Source organism: Apium graveolens, chromosome 7, assembly GCF_009905375.1.
Source record: "Apium graveolens cultivar Ventura chromosome 7, ASM990537v1, whole genome shotgun sequence".
NCBI classification, from domain to species: domain Eukaryota; kingdom Viridiplantae; phylum Streptophyta; class Magnoliopsida; order Apiales; family Apiaceae; genus Apium; species Apium graveolens.
Window position 1 is genome coordinate 32002253 of NC_133653.1, and position 26380 is coordinate 32028632.

Below are 26380 nucleotides of genomic sequence, written 5' to 3' on the forward strand. Positions count from 1 at the left end.
AGTTATCTTATCTATTTCTCATGCATTTGTACTTAATGTTTTTGACATCATCAAATATCTGTTAAACTTGTATATTTTGTTAATTTACAAGTTGGGGGAGATTGTTAGATATATTTGATAATGTCATGGCTAATATGTTTTATGTTTAGATTTCAGATCTTATTTGAACAGAACAAATCAGTACTTAACTGATCAGTACTTATACTGGAAGTCAGAACTTAAGGGATATCAGTACTTATGTTATCAGGAGATAGATATCAGAACTTAAGTGCTGAAGGACGATCAGATAAGGACAGTAGCTGATTAAAGTTAAGAAGATCAAGATAAACATAAGAAGAGATATGCATGAAGAAGGAATTCCGTGAAGAATGGAATACTTGGAATAGAAGATATCTGATTGATATATTTTAGGAAGCAGAATTATATTCCATATCAATTAGCGATTATCTTGTAACTGTGTAGTATATAAACACAGACATAGGGTTTACACTATAAGTGTTATCATTATCGAGAATATTATTTATTATAACCCTAGCAGCTCTCGTGATATTTTGTTCATCACTGAGAGATAACAGTTCCAGATTGTAACAGAGTTTATTGTTTAAATAAAGTTTGTTTTCTGTTACATAAGTTCTTGAAGTTTGATTTGATTGTAATAAACACTGTATTCACCCCCTCTACAGTGAAAGTGTGACCTAACAACGGTGTATTGGGATATCTGGGCAACCCGCTTCAAATCTGGAATTGTGATACTTATCGCGAGAGCTCACCTCGCACAACAAAGGATTGTTCAATATATGGGGAATCTGTACCCCCAACCTCAGTTGGTTTAACTAATGGATATGAACACTGGTCTATCACCGGTTTTTTATGTGCGCAGGTCAATTGTGATTCTACTATTTTCAGTGATAGTGGTGTCGACTGGATTGCTCGAGAAACTTTTGTAATCATTTTTATTATCAAGAATATTTATATTCTATCTGTTAAGCAATCTGAAAACTAAACGGCTATTTGGTTAGCTCGTTTTTGTTTCACAATCAGGTTGTGGTTGTCAGTTTTGGGGTTTGTCCCGACTGTGTTCTTATGTTTTATGTTCAATAAAATCTTATTGTTCGTCAAAAAAATATATTTATGACACTTTAAACAAATTAAGAATTTTTTGTTTGAAAAAAGAATACATTTTATTATTATTATTACTATGTTAGCATATGAAAAAAGGTTGAAATTATTCACGAACAAAACTAAACAAGTATTTAAATAACGCTATATTAGTCCTTAAAATAGAACACAACATATGCATACATCATGCATAAACGATAAACGTACATATACCGTCGTCATGTACTTAACAACATAGTATTGACATTTTAACACGACAACGTTTAAGTTTGCCAACAGGGCTAGTCCTCAAGTGGTCAACAATCCTCATCAGGTAAGATTCTTTAAGTCTGACTGTCTTCAAATCTGCCAGCTCGATTCACAATCTCTTAAAGACTACTCTGCTAAGCATCTTGGATGGAACATCACTTAAGAACTGCCGGATATTCATCCATGTTGAAAACTCAAGCAGCTGATCTGATTCAAGCTTATTATGAAAAGAATATTAAAAGGTACAATCAGTTCAAGAATAAGCTAAAGTCAGTTGGAGTTCAACCAGTCAGACCAGCCAGCTTCACTTCAGAAAAGGATCGTGTCTTTGACAAGGAGTTGCTTCAAGATTTGGAAGAAGGTGAATTCGGAAGGGAAGACAACTGAATTCAATTAGCTCAAAACTTAATGTAATATGCTTAGAACTTTATGAATCAAGATAGACTAATGTAGTTATATGTTCAGTCTAGAGGAACATCTATCTTGTATTCACTTGTAAATTTCTTTTGGAATCTGGAAAATGTTAAATATAATCCAGAACTTTTCTGCTATTTACTTTGCATTACTGTTTATATCTTTTTCTTATTTGTTAGTTGAGTTATCCTCTAGGTATTTGTTGTTATTGTCTAACAAACAAATAGGGGGAGATTGAAAGGCATATGTCATAGCCTATTTGTTTATTCGAGGATTTAACTCAACTCAAATAAGGATGTAACAAGTAAATAGTGGTTCTATCGTCAGAGAGATCTCTCAGATTAACATATGTCAAAGGATTAAGTAACATTGTTCATCTACAGACTTGAGGACTTAATTCACTGGAAGAAGCTCAAGAAATTGATCAAGCCTCAGTGATATAAATCAGGATTATGGATTTAATCAAGTGATAGAGATCTCGTCAGGGTATCAATTAATTACAGGGATTTAATCTGAAGAAAATCAAGACATGAAGAAACATCACAGATGTTAGTCATTCATGAACCAGACAGTACATCGAGTGTCAACATTGAAGTGGTGAAATGGATTCATAAGTTTCAGTGATTTTCAGAAGATTGTCAGAAGAGTGGTTGTTGTTCAAGATTAGTATTAATTCTCTATTAGTTAATTAAGTCATGTAATTAAATTAAGAAAATAAATTATATCTGCAAAGATTAATTTATTGATTAATTGAATTAATTGGTTAATTAATTCTGAATTAATATTATGCATTTTTCAGAAATGATTTTGAATTAATATTCAAAATTAAATCAGCAAGACAAATATTTGAACTGGTATGACAATTGGATTGTCATACCGAAAGTCTTTCCAAGCCTTTTTAGATTGTCTTGCCGAAAGTTCTACCAGTTCAATCAGTAGTCCTACCAAAAGTTCTACCAGTTCAATTAATAGTCCTACCGAAAGTTCTACCAGTTAAAAAGGATTGTCTTGCTGAGCTAACAGGATTATCTTGCCAATTGAATATAAAAGAGCAGCAGCTGATGTTCAACAGACAGCATTAAATATCAAAACAAACAGAAGAACACAGAACAAAGAAACAGCAGAGAACTTATTGCAATTTCCCAGAACATTAATTTCTAGTATTCATTGTTAAATCTAAACCACTAGAAATCATTTTCTTGTTCTTGTGTAACTATCTAGCGGATCAAAATCCCTAGAACTTAATCTCAAATTGCATTTAGCATTTGATCCTTTTTATTTCAAAAATAGAAAAAGTTCATGTCAAATTTATTCTAGATTTGGAATAATTTATTTGAGATTAATCCCTTATAAACGATACCGTTGTTGTAACACCTTTAAAGTTTAATAATAGTTTTATTTAACTTGAATTTTGTTTCACTTTTTTATTCCGCATTTTATTCGATTAAACGGTATAGTTTGTATTCAACCCCCCTTCTACAAATATACTGGGACCTAACAATTGGTATCAGAGCCTTCTGATTAACGAACAAATCAAGATCCTAGACTTTTGTGATTCTTCCACTCCTTGAATTTTTATTTACTCAAAAATTCATAATGACTACACAGAAAGTTGGAACCGTTAAAATTCCACTATTCGAGAAAGAAAATTATGTTATGTGAAAGAATAAGATGCTCTTATTTTTATAAGTTGCAAATCCCAAATACCTTGAAGTGTTAAAGAAGGGTCCAAAAATTCCGATGGTTATTGAACCAGAGGTAATAGAAAATGATGTTATGATTACCAAAGCTAGAACTTATGTAAAGAATCTTGAGGATTTTTCTCCTGCTGAAAAAAAAAAGCCTCCTTGGATGCTAGCCTTCAATTAATTTCAGTTGATTCCCTTGATCCCTTGATGAATAGACATGTGATGAACTGTAAAGATTCCAAACACATCTGGGAAACTATTGAGATGATTAATGAAGGCACAGAGGAAGTTAGGGAGAACAAGTTAGAGATCCTAACCTCTGAGTATGAACCCTTTAAATCCAATCCAGGAGAAGGAATCACTGAAGTGTTTGAGAGGTACAATGCATTGATCAACAACCTGAACATAAATGGTAAATACTATTCAATCAGGGAGGTCAACAAAAAGTTCCTTTTAACACTGCCAACTCATCTCGAACATAGAATCACTGTCATAAGAGAAGCAAGAGATCTGAGCGAGATTTCTTTGGAAAGGCTCTATGGTGTGTTAAAAACCTATGAGTTGGAGCAGATTCAGCAGAAGGAAGTCTACAGGAAAGGAAGAGTGGTCAGCACGTCTACTGCTCTAGTAGCTGAAGAACAACAACAACAAGCTCAACAACAACAACAATCTCAACAGTTAGAGAGAATGGTACAGTCTTCCAAGGCTGAAGAAAATGTGATAGTAGCAGAATTTGATCCTCCTACTACAAATCAATCAGGAGATGATTTTTACTCCTTGGAAGAACTGGAGCAATTGGAAGATGAGTCAATGGCCCTGATTGTCAAGAGATTCTCTAATGTCAGATTCAAGAGGAATCCCAAGTTCAAGTACAAGTCCAACTACAACAGATTCAAGAAAGGTGGATCTTCATCCTCTAACACCAGCAGTGGGGGATACAAAACAGGGATGGTTGATCGAAGCACCATTAGATGCTTTAACTGCAATGAGCTGGGACACTTTGCCACAGAATGCAGAAAGCCTAAGCAAGTTAGGAAGAACTCTTATGACTCTAATCAGAAGAGTAAATCTGAAAGGGCTTACCTGGCAAAGGGAAGAAGCTGGGATGATACTGACAGTGAAGATAAAGAAGTTGGGAATCTTGCTCTCATGTCTAGTGATGCAAACACCTCATCATCAAGAAAAGAGGTAAAATTTACTGATGCTGAATTAGTTTATCATCTAGGAGGCTCCTTAGATTGTGCTCGTCGTGATAATGAAATGTTAACTCAACAAATCAAAGACCTTGAGAAAGAGGTCAATGAATTAAGACTTGTGCACATTAATCAAGATAAATTAAAAAACAAGTATCTTTTCTAGAGAATAGAGTTGACTGTTATAGACAACTCGAAACTATTCTCAAAGACAAGATCATCGGTCTTGAGACTAAGGTCAAAGCTTACTTTAATTTTTGCTCTAAGGCTAAAGAGTTCTACAATAAGCAAGCTATTAATCAAACATCTGGAGTAGGTTATGATTATAATGTTGCTATTGGAGAATTAGGCATAAACTCCTCTCCTCATGTATGTGCTAAATGGAAAGCTGGATGAAGAGGTGTATGTAGAGCAACCTCCTGGTTTTGAAGATCCGGATCATTTGGATTTTGTCTACTTTCTTTTCAAGGCTATCTATGGTCTCAAACAGTCTCCAAGAAAATGGTATGACACTCTCTCTGAATTTCTTATTGAAAATAGCTTTATTAGAGGTGTCATAGACAAAACTCTCTTTTCTAAAAAGCATAAGAATGATACTATATTAGTCCAAGTCTATGTGGATGATATAATATTTGGGTCTACTAATGATAATCTCTGTAAGAGATTTGCTAAGTTAATGCACAACAAATTTGAAATGAGCATGATGGAAGAGCTGAAGTTCTTTCTTGGATTACAAGTAAATCAAAGGTTAGATGGAACTTTTATTTGTCAATCCAAGTATCTCAAAAAAACTCCTCAAAAAGTACAATCTAGAGGATTCTGCATCAGCAAGGACTCCGTCAACTACAGCTGTCAAGCTTGGACCATGTGAAAACTCCATTAAGGTAGATGTCATAAGCTACAGAGGTATGATTGGCTCGTTACTCTATCTTACTGCAAGTAGACCAGATATTATGTATGCTACATGCTTATGTGCAAGGTTCCAAGCGGATCCTAAAGATATTCATCTCGTTGCTGTTAAACGAATCTTGAGATATCTTAAGGGAACACCAAATCTAGGTATTTGGTACCCTAAAGAATCTGGTTTTAACCTTGTTAGATATACAGATTCAGATTACGCAGGAAGTGTTGTTGATAGGAAAAGCACCTCAGGGAGTTGTCAATTCCTAGGTAGCAGACTAGTCTCATTGTACAGCAAGAAACAACAAACAGTTTCCAATTCAACGACCGATGCTGAATATATTGCTGCTGGAAGCTGCTGTGCTCAGATCTTGTGGATTAGGAATCAGCTACGGGACTATGGCTCTGTATTGAATAAAATACCTATTCTATGTGACAATACAAGTGCAATAGCCATCACCAACAACCCTGTGCAGCATACAAGGACCAAGCACATTGACATCAGGTATCATTTTATTAGAGAGCACGTCATGAATGGTACTGTTGAACTATTTTTTATTCCAACAGAAGAACAAATAGCAGATATTTTCACTAAACCTCTTGATGAATCCACATTTACCAGATTAGTTGGTAAATTGGGTATGTTGAATAGCTTTAGTGATTAAACTTGTTAATATCTGAAATCTGTTCTTGAATGAATTTGCAAATGAATTTTTCATTTAATTTTAATATCTCAGAATATTTTATTTTCTCTAAAAATATTTTTCTATGAATTTTATTTGCTAAAATTCAACAGAAATCTATTTTTGGAAGAAGATATAATTACTTCTGAAATATTATTATTTTTGTAAATATATTCTGTAACTATAAGTGTATATTCTGTTTATAATTATTTTATTACTGCAATGACAATCGGCAAGACAATTGAAATTGTCTTGCTGAAAGTCATTTCAGTATATATATATGTGTTTAATTTTATTTTCAGATTAATTTTATACTGGCAAGACAATCGGTATGACTATCAATAGTCTTGCAAGTAATAAAATTTATATTAGATATATTTCTTTTTATTTTGTACTAGAATGACAATCGGTATGACTATCGATTGCCTTTCTAGTTTATTCTGTTATAATTCATGTATTTTATACTGGTATGACAATCGGTATGACTATCAGATTGTCATACCAGTTATATTTTTTCTTTTTTAATTTCCAACCATTTGCCTGGTATGACAATCGGGAAGACAATCGGTATGACTTTCCTCGATTGTCATACCAGTTGTTCTACTAAATGTTTTTTTTGTTTGTTTTTGTTTTATGATTGTAATCAGTTCAACTTTTCAATTCTAACACTCGTGCCTTGTTTCTCTCTCTCTCTCTTCGATCAATTGCCATTGTTGTCTTCTTGCTCGAGTTTTTACTCAGCACACTTTACTGATTATATATATATATATATATATATTCGTGTGTATACATACAGTAAGGAAGTGCTGCCGATTTTTTTTAAACTATTTTCACTTCGTTTTTTGTTCCCTTCAAAATCAGTTTTTTTTTGTTTGTTTTTGGGTGTTTTTATTTATTTAATATTGTGTCTTGTGAGTTTGCAGATCCTATATTGTGAGTTAAGAACATTAACGAGATACATTACTTTCTAAATTTTTCGGATATAATTGATTTAATTCGAATTATTAATTTTTTTTTTAATTCAAATTTTCTTAATATTATTCTTAAAATTCCGAAAGTGTGTGTTTTATTATAATTTTTAATGGCTCTCAATTTCCAAATTGTCTCGCATAATCTTGTTGGTTATTTTAATCCAGAAAAGTGTGATGTGGAAAAATTTAAGCCGTGGATTAGATTTTTAAATGATCATTCGATTGTTAGCTCTGCTATTAAATCAAATGTGCTATTAAATGTTGATCTGCACAGACTGATTTGCACAACCTCTACTAAGGGTGTACACGGTTTGGCCAACCCGACCAATCCAAACCGAACCGACCCTATTTCGGCCGAACCAAACCGATTTTTTTCAACCCGATATATAGTTGGGTTGAAAAAAGGTCAACCCGATTTAATTGGGTTGGATATGGTTTCCGATAATTTTAAACCAATCCAACCCAACCCGATTAAAATATATATGTACATGCTAATAAGTTAATCCAAAATTATGTTTAGGCAATTTACATAGATCCATATATCTCTGACTCTAAATGTAACTTATAACCTCCATGTTCATAGTTCATTTCGTAACAACAATAGATGTTTGATTAATGTTATATTTTTTGCATTTATGATTCATTCCAATATTTAAAGCGTAAGCAATATTATTAGTACTTTTGATGTCTAAAATTAGATGCTTAAGACTATTCAATATGGAGAATTGTAATATTGTTTTGAACTATTTTCAAGTGTTTTAAACTTTGAAACCTTATGTTTTATTATAATTTTTTTATATTAATTTTGTATATTTAATAAACCGATCAAACCGATCCAAACCGAACCAAACCGAAGTATACAAATTGGTTTGGGTTACAAATTTAAACGGTTTGGGTTGGGTTGAAATTTTGAAAACCTGAATTAATTGGGTTGGGTTGCTAAATTCTCCCAACCCGCCCAGCCCGATCCGTGTACACCCCTAACCTCTACTGTGGCCGATGATTCTAAATCTTTTTCATTCACCGTGGCAAACACACAGTATGTAGTTGATGAAACAGTCATCAATCGAGCGTTAAATTTTCCATTGGACAATTTCTGTAGTTTACCCTCTGAAAATGATATTTCAAACTTTTTCCATGCCATTCACTATCAAGGGGTGATTAATTTAACCAAGTTGTCTAAATCCAATTTGGTTTCTGAATGGGATATTTTCTTCGATACAGTTTCCAAAGTGTTTGCCAACTGCACTAAATCCAACTTTCACAACATCACTTCCACTCTGCAGTATATTGGTCTTGCGGTTGTTTTCAATCAAAGGATCAATTTTGGCAAACTACTTTTACCCATTCTTCTGAGACGTCTCACTACAGCTTTACGTGATCATTCTACAAATCGTAGGGTTTCTTGCTATTACGCTCGCTCTCTCATGCTTATAGCAGAACATCTTCTCACACCTGAGCATAAGGCTCTTTTTGCTAACTCATCAGTAACTGAACCCCCTCCAGTAAGCAAAAAGATTTACACACGCCAAGACACAACCTTTAAATTCATGCAAGTTCCAGTACTTGTATCTGCTTTCATGGCCACTTTCATTCCTTTACCAATTTTCAATCTTCCCGGTCATGAACAACAAGCTCAACCTCCAGTGGTTCAAGCCACCCAGGCTCAAACATCATATGCTCTTCCACTGCAGGTAATAATTCCTCACTCTCAAACTATTCCTACTTCTGTCGAAATACCCCCAGTGGTTGATAGGGCTGACCATGAAGTTGTAGAACCGCAGCTTCAATCCCAGGTCATAGAGCCAAACACAGAGTCACAACCTATCTCAACCTCTCCCCCACTGTCTAAAATGTTACCGAGAAGGTTAGTAGGAAGTAGTATGTTGTTGGATGTGAATGAACCCTCAGCTCTACCTCCTCCCAAGAAAAGAAGAACATTTACTGAGGTATCTGAAAGCCCATCCTTGTCCTCCCAACAGGACATGGACTTTGATATGGCCAGTGAACAGTTACTAGAGACATTCTCTCAACAGGATGAATCTATTGAAATTCGCCATAGGGTCATGGCATCTTGTACTGAGTCAAACACACTTCCATTACTCACAATAGAAGCATACACACCAATAGATGATACTCAGGATACAGAGCGAGGAGTGCACATTGAGTCGGTTGTAGTACCTGCCATAGTTACGGCAGAAGAGCAGTCACATGTTTCTGAGGGAAAATCTGACTCTCAGCCACCTTTAATAGAGTCATTTTCTCCCCTCCCAAATCAAACACCTCTGGCTCCCTCATGGGATTCTCCACTCGCAGATTTATCTGGAGAAAGTGGAGGGCAACTCGGTCAATCTATCCCTGAAGCAATTCAGACATCTATTTCACATTAAAAGATAGGTTTGACTGAGGATCGGGACTCGCGAATTCCCATTGCACCACCACTGACCTCTCTTGAAGAGGCTAGGGTGATTTCAATTGCAGGTACATAAGATCAGCAACAGGAAGGCTCCTCACGAGCAATTATATTAAGAGATACACAAGCACGTGAGTTGAGTAAACCAAACATGAGAGATATTCAGGTGAGCGCACACACAGACACAAACACTGAAAATCTGTTAGCTCAAATTGCTGATCTGAAAGAACAACTTGCAAAAAGTCAGGTTGAGGCTAAAACATTCAAAGCACAAGTGGTTGAACGGTCTTCTTCTTCCACCTCTGTCGACAATCAGCTGGCATTCCTTAGAAATGATATCTCAGCTTTGAAGTCCACTGTTGTACCAAAGCTTAACTCAATCCAGGCATCTCCAACTTTATCAGCTGAAGACATTTCAAACTTCTGCTCTCTCCATACAAGAATGACTTCTCTTGAAGACTTGGTTGAAATGAATCATTCACTGGACTCCTCCAGATTTCTGAAGATAGAGACGGGCATTGAACATCTCAATGAAGGGATGGAGCACTTGTATTTAAGTCCTCAAGTGGTCAACAATCCTCATCAGGTAAGATTCTTTAAGTCTGACTGTCTTCAAATCTGCCAGCTCGATTCACAATCTCTTAAAGACTACTCTGCTAAGCATCTTGGATGGAACATCACTTAAGAACTGCCGGATATTCATCCATGTTGAAAACTCAAGCAACTGATCTGATTCAAGCTTATTGTGAAAAGAATATTAAAATGTACAATCAGTTCAAGAATAAGCTAAAGTCGGTTGGAGTTCAACCAGTCAGACCAGCCAGCTTCACTTCAGAAAAGGATCGTGTCTTTGACAAGGAGTTGCTTCAAGATTTGGAAGAAGGTGAATTCGGAAGGGAAGACAACTGTATTCAATTAGCTCAAAGCTTAATGTAATATGCTTAGAGCTTTATGAATCAAGATAGACTAATGTAGTTATATGTTCAGTCTAGAGGAACATCTATCTTGTATTCACTTGTAAATTTTTTTTGGAATCTGGAAAATGTTAAATATAATCCAGAACTTTTCTGCTATTTACTTTGCATTACTGTTTATATCTTTTTCTTATTTGTTAGTTGAGTTATCCTCTAGGTATTTGTTGTTATTGTCTAACAAACAAATAGGGGGAGATTGAAAGGCATATGTCATAGCCTGTTTGTTTATTCGAGGATTTAACTCAACTCAAATAAGGATGTAACAAGTAAATAGTGGTTCTATCGTCAGAGAGATCTCTCAGAGTAACATATGTCAAAGGATTAAGTAACATTGTTCATCTACAGACTTGAGGACTTAATTCACTGGAAGAAGCTCAAGAAATTGATCAAGTCTCAGTGATATAAATCAGGATTGTGGATTTAATCAAGTGACAGAGATCTCGTCAGGGTATCAATTAATTACTGGGATTTAATCTGAAGAAAATCAAGACATGAAGAAACATCACAGATGTTAGTCATTCATGAACCAGACAGTACATCGAGTGTCAACATTGAAGTGGTGAAATGGATTCATAAGTTTCAGTGATTTTCAGAAGATTGTCAAAAGAGTGGTTGTTGTTCAAGATTAGTATTAATTCTCTATTAATTAATTAAGACATATTTAATTAAGAAAATAAATTATATCTGCAAAGATTAATTTATTGATTAATTGAATTAATTGGTTAATTAATTCTGAATTAATATTATGCATTTTTCAGAAATGATTTTGAATTAATATTCAAAATTAAATCAGCAAGACAAATATTTGAACTGGTATGACAATTGGATTGTCATACTGAAAGTCTTTCCAAGCCTTTTTAGATTGTCTTGCCGAAAGTTCTACCAGTTCAATCAATAGTCCTACCGAAAGTTCTACCAGTTCAATCAATAGTCCTACCGAAAGTTCTACCAGTTAAAATGATTGTCTTGCTGAGCTAACCGGATTGTCTTGCCAATTGAATATAAAAGAGCAGCAGCTGATGTTCAACAGTCAGCATTGAATATCAAAACAAACAGAAGAACACAAAACAAAGAAACAGCAGAGAACTTATTGCAATTTCCCAGAACATTAATTTCTAGTATTCATTGTTAAATCTAAACCACTAGAAATCATTTTCTTGTTCTTGTGTAACTATCTAGCGTATCAAAATCCCTAGAACTTAATCTCAAATTGCATTTAGCATTTGATCCTTTTATTTCAAAAATAGAAAAAGTTCATGTGGAATTTATTCTAGATTTGGAATAATTTATTTGAGATTAATCCCTTGTAAACGATACCATTGTTGTAACACCTTTCAAGTTTAATAATAGTTTTATTTAACTTGAATTTTGTTTCACTTTTTTATTCCGCATTTTATTCGATTAAACGGTATAGTTTGTATTCAACCCCCCTTCTACAAACATATTGGGACCTAACAGCTGTTCACGAACCGAGCCGAGCCGAGTTTTGATCGAACAAAGCTGAGCTTTAATTTTTTTTTCTGACGAACGGAGCCGAGCCGAGCTTTCTTATCGAACAAAAATCATGTTCGAGCTCGAGCTCGTTAACTAACGAGGCAAACACGAGCTTGTTCGCAAACATAAACGAGCCGAGCCGAGCCGAGCCGAGCCGAGCCAGAAAAAATTCTGGTCAACCGATGTTTGACTGTGAAAATAACTTATCAAATAAATTTATTTATTTTTGAAAATTTGGTTATATCACTAAAATATATATATATATATATATATATATATATATATATATCTTGATATCCATACGGTTGGATCGAGGGAAAATACTTTTAAAAAAATCGAAACACCAATTAATGACTAAACACTAGTTAGTGGTAATAGTCAAACTAATACTTGACTGTAAAAATAACAAACCAAATAAAATTATTTTGATTTGAAAATTTGGTTATATCATTAAAATATATTTATTTTGACATCCATATGGTTGGATCAATTAGAAATAATTTTAAACAAGTCGAGATACTAATACATGACTAAACACTAGTTACTAGTAATAGTCAAACTAATGTTTGACTGTTAAAATAGCAAACCAAATAAAATTATTTTGATCTGTAACTTTGGTTATCTCAATAAAATGTATATATTATGACATACATACGGTTGGACCAATATAAAGTATTTTTAAAATAATCAAAACAACGAATCAGGATTAACCACTAGTTAACGGTAATAGTCAAACTAATACATGACTATTAAAATAACAAACTAAATAAAATTATTTTGATTGAAAATTTGGTTATATCATTCAAATATATTTATTTTGACATCCATACGGTTGGATCAATTAGAAATAATTTTAAACAAGTCGAAATACTAATACAGGACTAAACACCAGTTACTAGTACTAGTCAGACTAATGTTTGAATGTTAAAATAGCAAACCAAATAAAATTATTTTGATCTGTAACTTTGGTTATATTAATAAAATATATATTATGACATCCATACGGTTGGATCAATATAAAGTATTTTTTAAATAATTAAAACAACAAATCAGGACTAAACACTAGTTAGCGGTAATAGTCAAACTAATACTTGACTGTTAAAATAACAAACCAAATAAAATTATTTTGATTTGAAACTTTGGTTATATCATTAAAATATATTTATTTTGACATCCATACGTTTGGATCAATTAGAAATAACTTTAAATAAATCGAGACACCAATACAAGGCTAAACATTAGTTACCAAGACTAGTCAAACTAATGTTTGACTATTAAAATAACAAACCAAATAAAATTATTTTGATCTAAAACATTGGTTATATCAATAAAATATATATTTTATGACATCCATACAGTTGGATCGATATAAAATATTTTTAAAATAATCGAAACAACAAATCCGGACTAAACACTAGTTAGCGTTAATAGTCAAACTAATGATTGACCATAAAATAGAAAATCAAATAAAATTGTTTTTTATGTGAAACTTTGGTTATATCATTAATATATATATATATATATATATATATATATATATTACTACATCCATACGGTTGGATTGATGAAAAATATTTTAAAAAAAATCTTAACTAAAATATAATTATGAAGCCACATTTTAAAATTAGAAACTAAAATATAAAATTTCTAAATCACGTCAAAATATATCACATATGGTATGCAAAATGATCGTTTGAAGATAAAAAAAATTCAGTGAAGTCGGATTTTTTTTAAAAAAAATCATGCCTATATAAAAATATTTAGGATATATTAGAATTTTTTTGAATTTTAACGAGCGAGTTCGAGCCGAGCCGAGCTCGAGCCGAACAACACAAAGCTCGGCTCGAGCTCGATTTGCTTAACGAACATATTTTTTTGTTCGAGTTCCAGCTCGAGTTCGTTAACGAGCCGAGCCGAACGAGCTCTTATTATGGTAGTTCGGTTCGTGAACAACCCTATTATTTATTATGCTAGTTTCATTAATGGCAAACTTGAATTCAATTCTCCACTTTTATTCCGAGCGAGCAAGTTGGCATTTGTTACGATCAATTACGGCTGTACTACACCATATATTGGACATTTTTAGTATGATAGATACGTAAACACATCAATTAACATAAAAATGTTTAGAGCTCTTTAATTTTATTTTTTTCCCATTCAAGATCGAGAAGCTATTTTAAGCACAAATTTCGAGCTACAAACTGTACCGTACACATTCCTAGTGCATTGGGGATGCACATGCTACAAAAATTATTTCGTGTATAAATGCTTTATTACAAGTGTCTTAAACTGAATACGTATTTTAAATTAATTGATATATTTTAATTACTCTAGTAAATTAATAAAGTCATTTCATATAATATTATTCAATTTGAATATCAAGAAACGAGTAAGAATGTCTGACGCATGAGATAGATGAAGAATCTCAGTACATATAGAACCCTAATGTGTAGTTCAAATCAATCACTCCAATTTATATTCCCCAAGCCTACTTCTAAGTTAAGAGCATTAGCAGTACTAATTATGAACATAATCATGATTTGATTGTTTTGATTTACAAAATCTTTTGCTTCAAAATGTAAATTTCTTCTGATCCAGGTCATCTGTCTCCACTCATAACTAGCCACGTGGAATGATGGCTGGTGTAATGCTAGACATGTTGGGCCATGATGTCCCCTAGTGAATAGACCATATTCGTTCATTAGCCATAACGTCTCCACTGTCACCTTTACTGGTCCGGTCCATATTAGTATTTATATGACCGGGTGGCCAATGTTTATAAACTCGACTATTTATTTTATTTTATAAATTCGAGTATATAGTTTTCCAAATATACAACACTCATTTTATGAAGATCACGGTCGTCTTAGTGCTCTTTCAATGCTTAAAGAAAATGCATCATTGTGTTTAATTTATTCCGAGGGTCATTAATCAGAGAACAGGATCTTTAGGTTGAGCCATAGATCTAATATTTCATTAAACATATAGAAATAAATAACATATAACTATAATCTCAATCGGGTGAAAAATCAAAATACCCACAATTTGAGGAAAAAAAGTCCAAAATGCCAATTGGCAGGACTGTATGCCCAAAATACATGAATACGCATGTGAGAGATGCGTATTCATTATTTCAATTTTTTATAAAGACTACGCATATGGCACATGCAGATTCACTTTTTATATTTTAGTGAATACGCATGTTGCACATACGTGTTCTTCTTAAATCAAAAAGTGAATACGCGATGCGTACTCTTTATTAAAATTTGAAAGGTTGACTACGCATCCCTAAAATGCGTATTTCGTGGGTATTTTGGGCGGTTTGCGTGTATCTGGGCATTTTGGGCAATTGAATGTGAAAAGTGGTGTATTTTGGACATTTTTTCAATCTCATTGTAATTTTTTTTTATTTGAATGGTTAAATATTATAATAGTAAATGGGTATTTGTATTTTATAAATAATAATATAAATAACTAATTTTTGTGAGATTCGAAAATCAGAGTTTACGTATTTTTTTAAAATATTAATAATAATATAAATATTTATTTTATGTGATACTCAAATTTGGAAACTTGAAAAAGTGTATATATAGTAATATAAACACTTGTTGTTGTTTCGCACGTGAGTATTATTTTTTGGGTTTGTTGTTGTCGAGATCCAAATTTATGAACTTGGATAATATATAAATAATTATGTAAATATTTGTTGCTGATGTGACTTTTAAGAACTTGAGTATTTTATTTATTTATTATTTGAATTTAACTCTTTTGATTAAAAAATAGGATAGTCATAATCGAAAGAATAAACAAACTAACCAAAATTAAGGGTGTACCAAATTATAACCCATTATTTTTATTATAATTTATAATAGATAGTGCCGTTTACTAAAATTTAAGGTGGTGTATTTATTTTAGATATTGAAAATTTGATTATAATCTAAGAATTTTAATAGATTTTCGTTGTAGAATTGATAAAAAAAATCTCATGCATTTTACAAAGATTTCTAAAGATTAAATATAGAGAGATGTTATGGTCCCAAAAATCATTACGAAATGATTAGTTGTTATTGGTTATTTTTTCATTAGTGAAATTGACATCTCGTGCATTAATACGAGTCTCGCGAATCAAATAACGCAACGTATCATTTAATACATTTTCATTTAATACATTTTTGGGATCTTTTTTGGGACATGTAACATTACTCTAAAAAATATAACGACAAATTTATTAGAATTCATCAATTTATTCATTCAAATAAAATTTGAAATTCTGAATATCACGAGATTTCGATGAATGTTTTAAATTTTAAATTGATACTATATGATTTTAATAATTTTTTCAAAATTTAGATTAAATATGATGAGATTTTAATTAAATGTTTACGATTCAAATTAAATACCTTCATATTTTAAAGATTTTTTTAACATCTAGATGAAATAGTAACATGCTTTGAAAATCCAAAAAAAAAAATCTAAAAAATATAAGTTTATTTTTACAATGTTTGTGAATCTATACTCTTTATTAATAAGTGAAACTATGTATAATTTGGTGCTAAAAGTACAAAAGTACCAAATTTTGGTACTTACCTCACATAAGTTAACTTTTATTCTCCGTCAACTTTGGTTTTAACACAACCCGACTTCTTTTTTTGTAAATTTTATTTTTAGTTAATGTTCATCCAATCGTCTTTTTAATTTATAAAATGAAAATATTTTTTAAACGATTTGTAAATTATATTAAAAATTTATTAAGTTACGTTAAATTAAGTAAAATAACTTATATTTATTTTTAATTTTAGAATAACTACAAATAATATTAAATAATTTAATTTGTAGATTAATTTTTATCAATAATTAAGTAATATTAAATAAACTATATTGAAAAGGCTAATTATAAGATACTTATCAAATTATATTAATTAATATTAAATTTTCTAAATAACATATATTTGGTTCATAAGATAGAGATACAATTCGTTTTACAAAAATAAAACTAATATGTTAGATTTTTTTATATCAAGTAATATAATGCAAAAGTAGAATTATAGTGGAAAATTCAATAAGTGATTAGATTCTTTTTAATTACATAACTATTTTTTACAAGTACCAATTTAATATTTGATATTAATATATTAATTTTACTTCGTGTTTCGCACGGATTATAAATAATTCTCTACAAATATTAATTTGATATCTTTAGTCTCGGTCCCGTGTTTCGCACAGATTATGAACTAATAATAAATCAAACCATGTTTAGGTCTCAAATCTCGGTACTCACTAGAAAATTATACAACTATTTTTAAAATTTTATGTAATAAAATATCAACTAACAAAAATTAACTTTTACTCTCTGTAAATTTTATTTTCCTTAAATTTTTATTTGTTGCTGGACATGCAAGCGTCGGTTTACTTTAAAATATTCTTATTAGTAAGTTAACATGTCAGATTTATATATATATGTAAATAATTAGACGCATGCATTACTAAAATTATAAATTTTAAAGTTACACTTAACTTCGATTTTTTAACTACATATTTTAAAAACATTTTATATATTATATTTAGATTTGTATTTTGCACGGATTATGAGTTTTAATTTTATATGATAATGTTATTTTTAATTTCTGACCATGCCAAGGTTACCAACTAGTAATCCAAAATACAGAAATAGGAGTAAAAAAGGATGCCGTTACATAAATCCTCATCTCCTTGCTATAAATAGAATCAGACCCTCTTTGTTCTCTTTTCTTGTCTCTATATATATCTCTCTCCTCCCTCACCCCCTTCTCTGTGCTTTTCTATAACATACATAACCATTTCAGCTGCTTAATTTATTCACTCGTACACCCACATTAATATTCATGATGACTTCTTAAACCCTGCACCTTAATATCCAATAACTTTCTATTTTACTCACCGGATTTCTCGCCGCCGGCTGCTGTTTTCTCCGAAGATTTCGAGTGTCTTAATAATATTATTTTATTATTATTGCAAATGTCCAACACTCCACGCGAATATATTCTAGTATGATTTGAAAGGCTTCTTCTTATGTTGCTGTCACCTTGATATTCTTGATTCTCAGTTGCTTTGTCAAGAATCAATTCTCAAACTAAGCCTTAAGGTAACATACATACATACATATCTAAACACATTCATTTATACTCTGCTTTCTTGATTTGTTGTGTTTTTGAAATATATTTGAGCGGTTTTCAATTGTTTGACATGCCTGAAATATTAAATTCATTATTTTATTTTGATTTTGTGATGTGGAAATGCATATGTATAAATCGGAGTATGATTAGTTGTGTTGTGTAGTGCGAGTGTGGATGTAAAAATGGGGATGAATGAGAAGTGATGTAGTTTGGACAGTAGTTAAGCAGGAGTGAAGAAAGGAAAGTTGTCGCTGTTTGGTTAGGTGAGTTAGTTTTCACACACACACAGTCACACACATCTACAGATAGACGCACATAATGTTAAATGAATGTGTTTTTTTGTCACCTCTGAACATCCCCTCATCAACTGCCTTTCTTCACTTAACACGCCCCCACTTCATACCACTCACTCGACATTACTGGTCGTCGAATCACACCATAATTATTTTGGGAGGGACGGAGGGGGATTTTTCATTGTTGATACCGAGGAGGGGCAAAGAAATGGTGATGATACAGAAAAAAGGAGGGGGGAGAATAATGAAGCGTCAGAAACTTCGGCTCCCTCGAAATCTACATTTTCATCTTTCCTTTTTTCTTTTTTATTTCATTGTACCAAAATTTGGGTCCCAACATTGTTACACAAAAGCAAGTGCCACATCTTCCTTTCTCTTTTGCTTTCTCAATGACTAGCTCCCTATATCCCCCCCCCCTCTTCTAATCCCAAAGCCTACCTTTTCTCCCCTAATTCCAATACCATTTAAAGCAACAATCCCCTACATAACATTATTTAGATTCAAATGTAATGCTCCTATCCTATGTGAGATAATGACAAATATACCCAGTTTTGGGTGATGGTGCTCAAGGTTGATCAAGTCCCAATTCCGCCCAAGTTTAACTAATTTGGATACTCGGATGCCAAACGCGTATATGGTTTATATAAAAGAATGTGTATTTTGAAGAGATAATGATCCTTGATATCTTTCTTTTACATAAAATAAAAAATAAAATTAAGATATCCAGTACACAAGATGTGTATCTTCTATAAGTGAGATATTCATCTACAAAAAGTGTATCTGGTTGATTATTTGTATTTCCTCCCTTAAATTTTGTTAAATCTATAAAAATAATTATAAAACCACTGTACAAAAAGGCATATTCATGTCATGCACATTGTTGGATTTTATTATTTGCATTTTCTTGATTCTTTTTACAAAAATAATAAATGACATGGTATTTTGGAGAATGAATTTCCTTTTGATATTATAAAATCCACTTTTTCAGATCACATATTTGACTTTTTTTATTATGCTCGTGTATATATATCAATGCACCATAGACAACCTCATCATAACACATTCTTGTATCAGTGTTTTGACAAACAAAGGAGGAGAAATGCTGACGTGTATAACATGTTCGAAACAAGTAGACGAGGGAGGAGATGAAGGCGTGAGGGGGACTCCCAGTACAAAAGAAGCCGTCAAAAGCCTGACGTCGCAGGTTCTAATCCTATGCCTATACATACTACATACAACAAGTCTACTATATTCTTTCTATTTTTTTTTTTGCTTTTTTATTCATCCCTTTCTCTTTTCTTTCTCTTTTCTCTTTATTTCCCTTGTTGATGAAAAACGATGCTAGCCCCACTGTGACATGCATTGTTTAGAGTGGGCCCCACATCCCTCCTATGATTCATATACATAGAAATGTATACTTGTGTCTAGAAAGAATAGGGATGTGCATGCCTGTTATTTGTCCATCTACTTACAGCAGTCTATGTTTATGAGTAATTCTTTGGTCTTTGCAATTCTATATCTGCTTTCTTCTGCCCCTCATTTATTATGATAATAAAGCTAAAGTTCATTGGAAAGAATGCAATTTTAATCTTTACCATTAATGACTGTGATTGCAATTTTCTTGTTTATTGGAGACTGTTGTTATCATCCCATCCCTTTAATTAAAGACATTAACGGGTCCAATGTTTCCCTTCCCCCTCATGCGTGGTCACATATACTTTGATCTATGCAGCACACATTCTTTTGCAGAGTGCACATTTCTTATGTTTATGTTTGTTTATAATGTCATGATTCTTGACTTGTATCTGTCATTTGTCTGTCATGTGTTAGGAGAATATCTGAATACTACTTCGACTATAACCCGTATATCAGGAAAAAATAAATATTAAGTTTAATTTGATGGTACATCGTTATATCGTCTACTTCTTTTTTACTCAAAAACCTCTCGACTTCATATCCATCCCTATATCCGATATTGATTTTAAATCTATTGCAATTTAATGTTTGCATCTCGACCTTGAGATATCAATCCTAAAATCACATTGGTATGCAATATAATATATATCTTATTCTTTTTTACTCAAAAACCTCTCGACTTCATATCCATCCCTATATCCGATATTGATTTTAAATCTATTGCAATTTAATGTTTGCATCTCGACCTTGAGATATCAATCCTAAAATCACATTGGTATGCAATATAATATATATCTTATATATATATATATGAGGCGGTAGGGGTTATATTTTTCTGTGTTAGCAAAACAAAACCTAGGAAATATTACTTTTTTTGCTAGATTGATGGTTGGAGTCCGGATTTTTAAACATATATGTTATATGTCATAACTTGATATGTTTAACATACGCGTACATTATATGTGTGGTTTACACTTTATTTTTACACTTTATTTTGTTTACCAGATGTAACCTACTTTTTTTGTTAGATTGATGGTTTGTCTTTGTATTTAATTTGTATAATTGAGAGTACCCAAATTTCTTAATTTATATTCCTTTAAACATTTCTGGAAATTTACAGCAAGGCTTTTGATTTTGGCTTTCCTTTAAGTAGGCAGCAAAATCTTTGTCACGATTTTTAATTAAGATCTATGTACCCTTTTAAATCTTATTGGAGTAGTATTACTGAAGTTGCTTTGGTTGATTCAACGTATGCAAGTAATAGTGATGGTATGCCAAAGTAAAGATTTAGAAAAGACAAGACTATATATTTTGAAGACATATCTGACTGTCCTTGATGTGACCCACCATTGAATTTTGGTCTAAACTATTCAAAATTTTACCTAGAGAAAAGGTTGAAAACTGGCCTGTTACTGTGTTCATAATGTAAGTTATACTACAATGAATTTTTTCAATTGAGGGCTTTCCAACTAATAAGTCTGCATAGTACATTTTACTAATGACTTTGGTTTAGCTAGTGCAAATGTTTCTTAGTTCTTATGGATCTTGGACTAAGGCTGCTATAGTTTAGTACTTAGGTAGTAATACAAAACAAAAATATTGTTCAAACTAGATAACCGGGACCAGATTTTCAGCAGAATACGCATTTAATAAAGTATGAATATTTAAAACATAAATAAACAATATAATAGGAGAAGATAGAAGCAGGCAGTAATTTTATATATTTAAATGAATGATTTCTTTTTGTATAATGGAGATTATAATTAGCTGACAAAAAACAGGAAATAAGGATACCAAAGTGTATAAAAAAATTTCTTCACGGCCCACTATGTTGTAGTCTTTACCTCATTGCAAGGTCCCATGGGCCATGACCATGTCTAACATTGAGGTTAGGGTGTGTAGCACATAATTGCCTTTATATCTAAATCTAACTAAAATACAAAGCACCTATAGATGTTTCTAATTATAAGTTTAACCTTTTGGGGCCTGTATATTTTGCCCACATTTTGTAGACTTTGGTGTCAATATCTTTCGTTCTTGTTACATTATATGCTTGAGCTGGAAACTACTAAAAGCCAACTTGGTTAACTGATTGCAGGACCTACATGTATCATATTATTTTATGAATAATTCATATGCACAAACTGGCAATACATAATTTATACAATTTGATATCTAATCTGCTTTAGGGGTTTGGGTAGTGGATGGAATTTTATTCCGCTTTGGGGGTTTAGGTAGTCGATCTCTGGTAAGGTGATTTGTGGGAGACCTGGAGGTTGTAAATATAAAATTTTTAAATAATAATTATTAAGTTTCTGACTGGAGCAAACACTTAGTTGACACTTTCTTTTTATGCAAATATATCATGCTTTGAAGATTAAAGTTCATATTTTAAGTATCGCAACATTTAGATGTCGCATTTGAAAGTGTACAAAATTTTCCGATTGCACTTTAGCAGTTTCATGTATAATAGGCTTCACATTTTACCAATATAGGCATATTTAAGAGGAAGATGCTATACAGTTTAGTACTCGTTAATCATGCAGGATTTGGAACTGAGTCATTAAATTGTACATGCTTAAGGCTTGCTTGTCTTATAGCTGTATTCTTGTGTGTAATTTCCAGTTCCCTTCAATTATTTGCAGATCAAGGATATAGCTTTGAAAATATCAGGTTCAAGTAAGCAAAGCAAGGCTTTCTCTCCGAGCTTCAGGAAAGGACAAAGACCATACCCTGATTTTGATACCATTTCAGAAGGGGTACCATACCCTGACATTCAACCTGGAAGTTCAAATTCTACACCAGCCTGGGATTTTACCAGCAGTGGCTACAACAATTCCCATGGTTTTGAGTCGAGGTTTGCTAGAGAAGCAAGGGGCCATGGTGGTTCAGAATCTGCTCAGTCTGGTGAAGTCTTTTTGGAGAATGAGGATGAACCAAAAGAGTGGATGGCACAAGTGGAGCCTGGTGTTCAGATCACTTTTGTGTCTCTTCCTAATAATGGGAATGATCTCAAACGAATTCGCTTCAGGTACTCCTAACTAACATTTGCCATGTGCAATCAAGAAATTTTAATGACTTGTATTAATATTTAGATGTAACAAAACACAAGATGTAGCACCCACATATACCTTTTTCCTCGCAATATGTAAAGTATACAGTGATTTTGTACATCAAAAGTGTTTGAATTGCTTAAATATATGTTTCTCAAGATATCTAGTAAAAAAGATTGAAAGAGAGGTTGGGAGGGCCTAGTACATACCATTTATTATATGAACATAGTGCTTGGTTTACTTTCTGTAGACCCAACCTGGCCAGTGTTCCCTTGGATTAAACTTGGCCCTTGTACCGTTTGATGCATGTGCTTCCAGCTTGAAAGCTGCAATATGCAAGATGTGGTTTATGGAAATAATTATGAAATTTAATTATCTGTTGACAACGTAGTTTATTATTGATCAGTCACATCTTTATATATACATTAATTGAGTGAATGAGGAAGTTGTCTGCCTAGTGGGTCTCCTTGAATTAATTATAGTGTTACCAAATACCTTTCAACTCATACTGGTGTATGCAAGTATGACATAAATTATTAGGAAGTCAAATGATTATTCAATTTACTGATTTTATTGATTCTGTCTCGCTTTGTGTTAATTGAATTAAATGCATGTTTGTATGAAGCCGGGAGATGTTTAATAAATGGCAAGCTCAGAGGTGGTGGGGCGAGAACTATGATCGGATTATGGAGCTCTACAATGTCCAAAGATTTAATCGTCAAGCTTTTGGCACTCCCTCAGCCTCTGAGGATGGGGTAATTTACCTTCTACTATGATGACTTGATCGCCTTATTTATTCAACTTGCTGCAAGGCAATTTTTTTTGTTGCAAAATTCTGCGTTGAAGCAGCTTATCATAGTTGTTCATCAAACATAATATGACAAATAGTCCATCTGAAAACCATCATTTTATAAATTTTAAGCTCTTTCGATTTTAAGAATACTTTTACTTGGTCTCACTAATCAAACCATCAGTGAGCTCTTCATGATATATAAGAATTGATCACGCAATGGAATCAATATTATAAGCGGCTCTTGATCTCTATTCAGCTAATATCATGAACTTGATGGTATTTGAAAACTTATATTGAGTACGTCAGTGAAAACTTGGAGGTTAAATTTATAGAGTTACTTACCATATATACCAGGCTACATTATATAAGAGAATTACTTTTATTTGCAGAGAGATTCTTCTTACTCAAGGCTTGGATCAGCCAGAGAAAGCCCTATGAATCCATCAATGAACAAAGAGTGGACCCCAAAAAATTATTACAAACCTACAGGAAGTAGAGGTTATTACCCTGGAGATCCCTCAGAACAAGGAGGCAACCACCAATACAATGCTGGTTCAAGTTATTATGGCACTGCTGGGCCAAAAGGTGAGGCGTCATCTATGGAAGCTTCGCGGACAACAACCTCCTCCCGAGATGAGGCTTCAGTTTCCATTAGCAATGCCAGTGATGTAGAATCAGAGTGGATAGAGGAAGATGAACCTGGTGTATACATCACTATCAGACAATTAGCAGATGGCACTAGAGAACTTCGGCGGATGAGATTCAGGTAATGGCATCCACATTTGTTATTTATTCCAGCATGTTAGGAATTAAAGCTACACTAAAAAAGGTTATCCGTAGTCTTTAAGATTTCTAAATTTATATCCAGCCGACATTCTACTAAAAGTAAAATCATGAAATGCGCAGCCAAATATTGTTATATGCGATTTTCCTAATTACTAATATAAGAACCAGATATTTAGTCAATCTTTATATCAGTTTTTATGTTTTGAAATAATGCTAATGCTACTTTGTTATACTGATATCAGCCGAGAAAAGTTCGGGGAGGTGAATGCAAAGCTATGGTGGGAACAGAACAGGGACAGAATACAAGCTCAATACCTTTAAACGATACATCAGTTTTACATCTAGAGAAAGCAAGTAGACTCCTCCTAGTTTTCCTTTACATGCTGGTGTCATACCATAGAATGAAGTTGAATAGTCATCACCGTAGATGTCAGCTGTGTTGGTGATTCTAATCTTTTTTAGACTTTGTTCTAGGTGGTGGGATTTCGATTCAATTATTTCACTACCGCAATTATTTAGTCTTAACTTTGTCCAAGTTTTTATACATAACTTTAGAAAAATGCCGTTTTCTCCTCTGGAGCCTTTTAAGTATCTACGAAACTTTTAGTTCTGGTATTTCTGTAGTTCCCCAGATATATATTATCATCTGTGGAGATCAGGTTAAACTATTTTTTTCATTTATCTATTAATCAATGCTTCAATTATACTCTACTTTATAAATTATATGAGCTTAGGCATACTATTAGTGATGCTACATAATTTTGATAAATATTTTATGATTTATTCATATATTAGTTTGAATTGATTTTTATAGAGAATTTTTTGAAGTGTTGTCATTATTTATTATTAGTAATTAAGAAAACACTCGAGAGATTCTAAAAAAAATTAAACTCACAATATTCATTTCTTTTAAGTGTTTCAAATATAAATTTGTCATTAACTACAAGATTCTCTTAAAAGTCACTCATTTTCTAGCCAAAACATTGTTAACTAAAACACAAAGTGTTATGCCCAAAATTTGGTACAAGCAATATTCATGTCAAAATCAGGTCAATTAAACAAAATTGGGGCAAAATTATGAAGATCACCTCAATTAGGGATTGCCCCCTTTCTGAGTAGCAACAGATGGATTTTTAGACAGATTTTTTGGATGCTAGTGAAGATAGAAGACGTTGGATAATTATTACTAACATATTTTCCGCAGGTACTCAATTGAATAACTCATTACTGTCATGCAACCACAGGAAAGCAGTGTCCGTGGTCAGAGACCTCCACGGGTATGCCTGGATGGAAGGTCTCCTCCTATAGTTAATGGGTGTCCTTATTGGGGATGTGCGGTAAACTTTGGTGTGTGTTTTGGGAGCTCTGTCTCTGTAGTCAACGGGTGTCCTCGTTGAGAGACTTCGGAGTATCATGCACTTTGCACCTAAAAGTTTGGGATCACTTGTTCTGCAATCTGGTAGGGACTCCTTATCCGGGGGACAAAGATGCGCCCAACATTTGGGGTGAACCACGACAATACCTGCGTCCGTGGACTAGAGAAACAACGGGTAATGGAGGGTTATCCTCGGTTGGGGAGATGCCTTATCCGCGAAGTCTCGAAGCCGTGGACGAGCTTTGAGCCTTTGTGGTTGAGCCTCATTGGCGTACATTCCTAAAGCTAGTAGAATACGGTTTCCAGTAGGTTTCCTACTGGGTCTCGGGATGGGAAATCTAAGCCCATTAAGTTTCTTGTTCCCCAAGAACTACGTTGGCTTGATTCCTATAAATAAGGATACATAGGCAAATT

At 32.8% G+C, this 26380-nt stretch overlaps 1 protein-coding gene across 2 annotated transcripts; it reads left to right on the forward strand.

The window, feature by feature from the left end:
- The first annotated feature begins 17851 nt into the window (after window positions 1–17851).
- On the forward strand, window positions 17852–25302 carry LOC141670574 (protein Brevis radix-like 1). Of its 2 annotated transcripts, none has more exons than XM_074476502.1 (6): window positions 17852–18219; window positions 19618–19747; window positions 22605–22990; window positions 23638–23767; window positions 24195–24571; window positions 24834–25302. In XM_074476502.1, exons 2-6 carry the CDS (start codon window positions 19643–19645, stop codon window positions 24910–24912), a joined length of 1077 nt encoding a protein of 358 aa, XP_074332603.1. In that variant the 5' UTR covers window positions 17852–18219; window positions 19618–19642; the 3' UTR covers window positions 24913–25302. The 2 variants fall into 2 exon arrangements, with proteins under 2 accessions (XP_074332603.1, XP_074332604.1); XM_074476503.1 differs by lacking the exon at window positions 17852–18219 and adding an exon at window positions 18494–18513.
- The last annotated feature ends 1078 nt before the right edge of the window (window positions 25303–26380 follow it).